The sequence below is a fragment of the Lactuca saligna genome, chromosome 9, assembly GCF_052625555.1.
Source record: "Lactuca saligna cultivar CGN05327 chromosome 9, ASM5262555v1, whole genome shotgun sequence".
Classification (NCBI taxonomy): Eukaryota; Viridiplantae; Streptophyta; class Magnoliopsida; order Asterales; family Asteraceae; genus Lactuca; species Lactuca saligna.
In genome coordinates this window covers 59289494-59294974 of record NC_136425.1, presented here as the reverse complement: position 1 = coordinate 59294974, position 5481 = coordinate 59289494, and the positions used below count along the sequence as shown (strand labels likewise).

At 36.9% G+C, this 5481-nt stretch overlaps 1 protein-coding gene across 1 annotated transcript; it reads left to right on the top strand.

The window, feature by feature from the left end:
- Positions 1-919: 919 nt before the first annotated feature.
- AAE3 (AMP-dependent synthetase and ligase family protein) lies at positions 920-3332 on the top strand. Its single transcript, XM_078972785.1, has 4 exons — positions 920-1139; positions 1266-2313; positions 2770-2873; positions 2969-3332. Exons 1-4 carry the CDS (start codon positions 945-947, stop codon positions 3185-3187), a joined length of 1566 nt encoding a protein of 521 aa, XP_078828911.1. The 5' UTR covers positions 920-944; the 3' UTR covers positions 3188-3332.
- Positions 3333-5481: the final 2149 nt, after the last annotated feature.

Below are 5481 nucleotides of genomic sequence, written 5' to 3'. Positions count from 1 at the left end.
ACCCAATGAACTTAAATCACCACATCCAACCCTTGACCTTCAACATCGAATCAATAAATCAAAGTTCTCCACCCAGAAATCAAACCATTGGACTTCTACGGTTGCATTGTGAGTAAGGGGTGAGGCTGTGAACTTCTCAAATTCAGTAGTATCCATGGATTCGCTCTAGAAACTCATTGGAAAATAGATCGTTAAGAGACTAGAAAGTGAACTTCTCAGGCGATGGAGATAGAAAAGGGGCGAGTGAAAGAGTAGGTGATGGAGAGGGTGAGAAAGAAGAAAGAAAGAAAGAGTTCATGCAGATCATGTAAGGAAGAAGTCAAGAAGATGGAGGCATGTGGGATGTAGCCGGTGGACAATGAGAGAAAAGGCCGAGAGGGTTAGGAAAATATAGTAACGAGTTTTTTTGACTTTCTTGAGAGAGAGAGAGAGAGGAGGAGGGTTTTGGTGAGATTTTATTTTTATTTTTTTATTGTTAATTAGTTAAATACCAAAATAAATAAAGAAAATATAAAAAAGAAATGAAAAGGGCAAAATCGACTTTTCAAGTGTATCAGGGACCAAAAACCCAGAAAAACTTTGATTTTTAACTTTCCATGCAAATTGAAAACTTTTTGGACCCTATTCAAAGTTTTTTTGAATAACATAGGGACCAAATTTGTAGTTTTCATATAACATGGGATCTTGACATGCTTATCTCACGTGAGACGGTTCCCGGTTCAAGTTGAAAAATGATCGACCTCCATTACATGTCATCTTCCACGTGGCATACCTTCCCCAATTAACACCTTCGCCGAACGTGGTCAAGAATCAAACCCCCTCGGCGTTCCTCCTCCGTGTGCTCGCCGCCTTATTCTTCTATATATTACACCCTTCCCCTCTTCCCGTTCTCATCTAAAACTCCTTTTGCTTATCTTCATTTTCAATTCATTTATTTTTTGACAATGGAGACTTTAACCGGATTACTGAAACACATCGCCGACAAATTTCCCGATCGCCGTGCTATCTCCGTCTCCGGCAAATTCGATATCACCCACGCTCGTCTTAATCACCTCATCGAGCATGCAGCTTCGTCGCTTGTGGCTTCCGGTGTCAAACCCGGCGATGTCGTTGCCCTCACGTTTCCCAATACCATCGAGGTATGTATCGTTTTTCTCTAATGCCCTATTTTTTTGACAGATCTTAAGAATTATAATCGCACTGTAATTAAGGTGAATTCATCGATTCGGTAAGATTTTTGATGGGATTTTTCTGTTTGTTTACAGTATGTGATCATGTTTTTGGCCGTCATCCGGGTGAAAGCCACCGCAGCACCGCTTAATCAAGCTTACACCGCCGATGAGTTCGAGTTTTACTTATCGGACTCTGAATCAACACTCTTATTGACCGCTAAGGAAGGAATCGAGGCGGCCGAAATCGCGGCTTCAAAGATCGGAATCCCTCACGCAACGGCGACTTTGAACGACGTTGAATCAGGTATTAAGCTCTCCACCGCGTCAGAATCTAACTCCGATTTCTCCGCCTTGAAAATCGTCAACGAACCATCTGACGTCGCACTTTTCCTTCACACTTCCGGCACCACCAGCCGCCCCAAAGGTGTGCCACTGACTCAACTCAACTTAGCCTCTTCTGTCAACAACATAAAATCCATTTACAAACTCACTGAATCCGATTCCACCGTCATCGTCCTCCCTCTGTTCCACGTCCACGGCCTACTCGCCGGATTACTAAGCTCTTTCGGCGCCGGAGCCTCCGTCACCCTCCCATCCGCCGGGCGTTTCTCCGCCTCAACCTTCTGGTCAGACATGATCAAATACAATGCCACCTGGTACACCGCCGTCCCCACCATCCACCAAATCATACTCGACCGCCACCTATCCAAACCCGAACCCAAATACCCAAAACTCCGATTCATCCGAAGCTGCAGCGCGTCACTCGCGCCGTCCATATTAGCTCGGCTTGAAGAAGCATTTCACGCGCCGGTTCTCGAAGCCTACGCCATGACCGAAGCCACCCATCTCATGTCATCCAACCCATTACCCGAAGACGGCCCACACATTCCCGGGTCAGTCGGAAAACCCGTGGGTCAAGAAATGGCGATATTGGATGAAAACGGCGTAGAACAAAAAGCCGGCGAAAATGGCGAAGTTTGTATTCGGGGCCCGAATGTAACATCCGGGTATAAAAACAACCCGGAAGCTAATAAATCCGCATTTCTATTCGGGTGGTTTCATACAGGTGATATCGGGTATTTTGACTCCGATGGATATCTGCATCTAGTGGGCCGAATCAAGGAATTGGTCAACAGAGGAGGTATTATTTCTTAAACAATTTTTAAATCAATTTAAAATATTTAAAAAAAATCGTTAGTCATAAAAAAAAAAAAAATTATATTCCTATGTCACTGACATTTAACGAACACAAACATGTAAATCTCTAGACCCTTTCGTGCTTCAAGGGCTGTTATTTTCTTGATTTTGGTAAAGGTGGGCCCCTTAAAGTGTAGCCTTTAAAATACACAAATTACAATACTTGTCGACATCGATTTCCTCACCTTCACAGAATTCTCGTTAAAAGAAAACGACATTAAAATCGTCTATCTCACACAACATGTGTTTTTCTTTTATTATTAATTTGCAATTTATTATTATTATAAAGTAGATACTTAACAGTATGTTCTATTATTAGATGCCGATTCTACTAAAATATAATAGATTATAAAAAAAGTCGCAATATCTTTATTTTGTTATTATTTCTTTTCTATTTTAGGAGAGAAAATATCACCTATCGAGGTGGATGCTGTCCTATTATCCCATCCAGATGTTGCACAAGCTGTTTGTTTTGGTGTGCCCGATGACAAATATGGGGAAGAGGTATGGCTATGAGTCTATGACGAATCAAAATTTATTTTATTTATTTATTTATTTCGATAAAAAAAAATTAATATTATTAATGTAATGAAAAACAGATAAATTGTGCTGTGATACCTAGAGATGGATCGGGTCTTGATGAGGAGGAGGTTTTAAGATTCTGTAAGAAGAATTTAGCGGCGTTTAAGGTTCCTAAGAAGGTGTTTATTACGGATTCTGTTCCAAAGACGGCTACCGGGAAGATTCAGAGGAGGATTGTAGCAGAACATTTTCTCACCCGTATCTCAACTGCTAAAGTCCCGAAATTTGGAGCTTAAATTCATTTATAAACATGTAATCATGGAAAATGTTGAGTTGATTCTTTGAATCGGTTATTGTAGCATTTGGAGTTGTTTCAACTTAGAATATTGAGCTCTGGTGTCTGTGTAATTTGTTCTGTGGTGATGAAAAGAGTTTATGGTATGTTCTTGACTCTTGAGTTACGGTTTTAAAATAACAGAAAAAAAATAAATATAAGTTGTGACTAGCGACATGTGGATTGTGATATTTACACATATAAATTTCTGAACTAAGGAAATATTTAATTAGAAAACTTTTAGGACACGGCTTTTTTTTATTTCCTTTTTCTTTGTTTCTGTTTCATTTTCTTTCCTTTTTACATAAAGAAAACTTTTTAACAAAATGGTAGACCTGCACACCACGAAATGTTTGATACTTTGATTTGACTCATGGATTTGTGCATTATCGTTAGGTTTTTTTTTATGGCTTCCACTCTATGGAGAGAAATCGGTGATGCGATAATATATATTGTAAAGTTTTTTATGATTAAATGGAATGAGGTAGAGGTGTACAACATAACCATTTCTTCCATATGGATCTTATCCAAAACCGTTTCGGTTAAAAATCAGTTTTGTTGAAACCAATTTGATTTGATCCGATCCAATCGTATTTAGCTAGATTTACATTCTTAGATATTGGAAGCTAGATAACTGAAATCGGTTTTCAACTAGCAAAGTTCAAAACTGGGTTATACCGGTTCACGATGTTTATGTATACTCTAAAAATCGAACCAATTGAAAATCAATTTGGATCATCTTAAAAACCGGTTTGTACACCTCTAGAACAATGACATAATGAGGAGAAAAAACCGAACATTAAACGAGTATTACTTACGATCATTGATAGTTATTAAGTCTACCTTAAGGATGGAAAATGGGAAGATCTTGATTCTTGATGTAATGGAATCCCTAACAAACGGTTTGCCCACCAGCTAATCCCGATTTCGTTTTAATTAGCATCAATTTTGAGACTCCTCCAATTTTGACATATTTTTCCATATTTAGTGAAATCAAAGAATGTAGACATCTAGTGATTGTTTAATTATATGATTTCAGTAACCATGCAGCTTGTAGCTAAGAGCAACTCAAACCATTCCACTAAAAATATCATTAAATTTTAGTATTTTTAACAATAAAACTTTTTTTTTACTCCAACCACATACTAAAAGTTTACTTTAAAGACATATTTTCATATTATAATATAGAATAGAATAATTATTAAAGTTGTAAAAGTTATAAAACTAACTAAAATAATATTTAACAATTCAAAAAACTGTTTTTATGTGATGAATAGTGTTACACCAAATATAGACCACTATTCAATCCCATTATTTTTGTGTTGAGTTTAGTGATCCATTCGAACACATTTTCACACCAAAACATTATTTTTGTGTATTCATTGGAGTTGGTCTAAACGATAAAGTGCCCATAAACTAGAGTTTTGAGGGTAAAGTTTCATTATGAAATCATAATATGTAATTTGGAAGTAGAATAGATGATGTATGCATTAGCATTTATATTTATATATAAAAAATCTCTTTTTTGTGAATCTCAATTTTTTTATTTTTTTTTTAATGTTTTTCATTACTTATGTGTCAATGACTTAATGTGCTAGAATTGGAGTTGCTCCAACTATATAAGGATTAATTGTAGTTATTTCTTTAGAGATTTTTTTGAGGGGCGTGAGAGGGGTGGTGAAAACATTCGCAAAACTTTTCAGAATTGCAGACAAGTGGATATCAAAGGTTTAAATCTACGATCAGAATTTTAAGTGGTTTTTTTCTACGTGGATAATTAGGATGATAACAAACTTTCTCGAAATGGTTTAAATGGCCCTTTAAGTTTTTTTTTCTTATATTATGAGGAAACAAAATGGGTCTTGACATGTTCATTTAATCACACTAACCTAATATAATCGGTTTTAATATGTCACGTAGCCACTTGTGTATGTTGACCTACCTAGTCACACCTAAATGATGTAACTTTAATAAAAACAAATTAAAGAAAATTCCAAATAAATCCACCCTATTCTTATGCTTTTCTTTGCCCCTCTTTTCTTTCTTCTCCGCCCACGCTTTTGTTTTTCTTCATCTATACTAGTTGCACACGACATCTGATTATGCACATATGAATTCTGAATCTATGTCCCAAGCTTCTTCTTTGTCTCCATCTGCCATTGGTGAAGACATTGTAGTCTCTGCTTCTCTTTTTTCTTTATCCCCACCATTTGTACATCCACCATAATCGAGGCTAATAACATGTATGAAAGTAAT

Bases quoted from the DNA above. Each gene is read 5' to 3' on its own strand.
- AAE3 (XM_078972785.1), top strand. From the start codon at position 945: ATGGAGACTTTAACCGGATTACTGAAACACATCGCCGACAAATTTCCC. The intron at 1,140-1,265 runs GTATGTATCGTT...GTTTGTTTACAG, and splicing joins CGTTTCCCAATACCATCGAG to TATGTGATCATGTTTTTGGC. The intron at 2,874-2,968 runs GTATGGCTATGA...AATGAAAAACAG, and splicing joins ATGACAAATATGGGGAAGAG to ATAAATTGTGCTGTGATACC.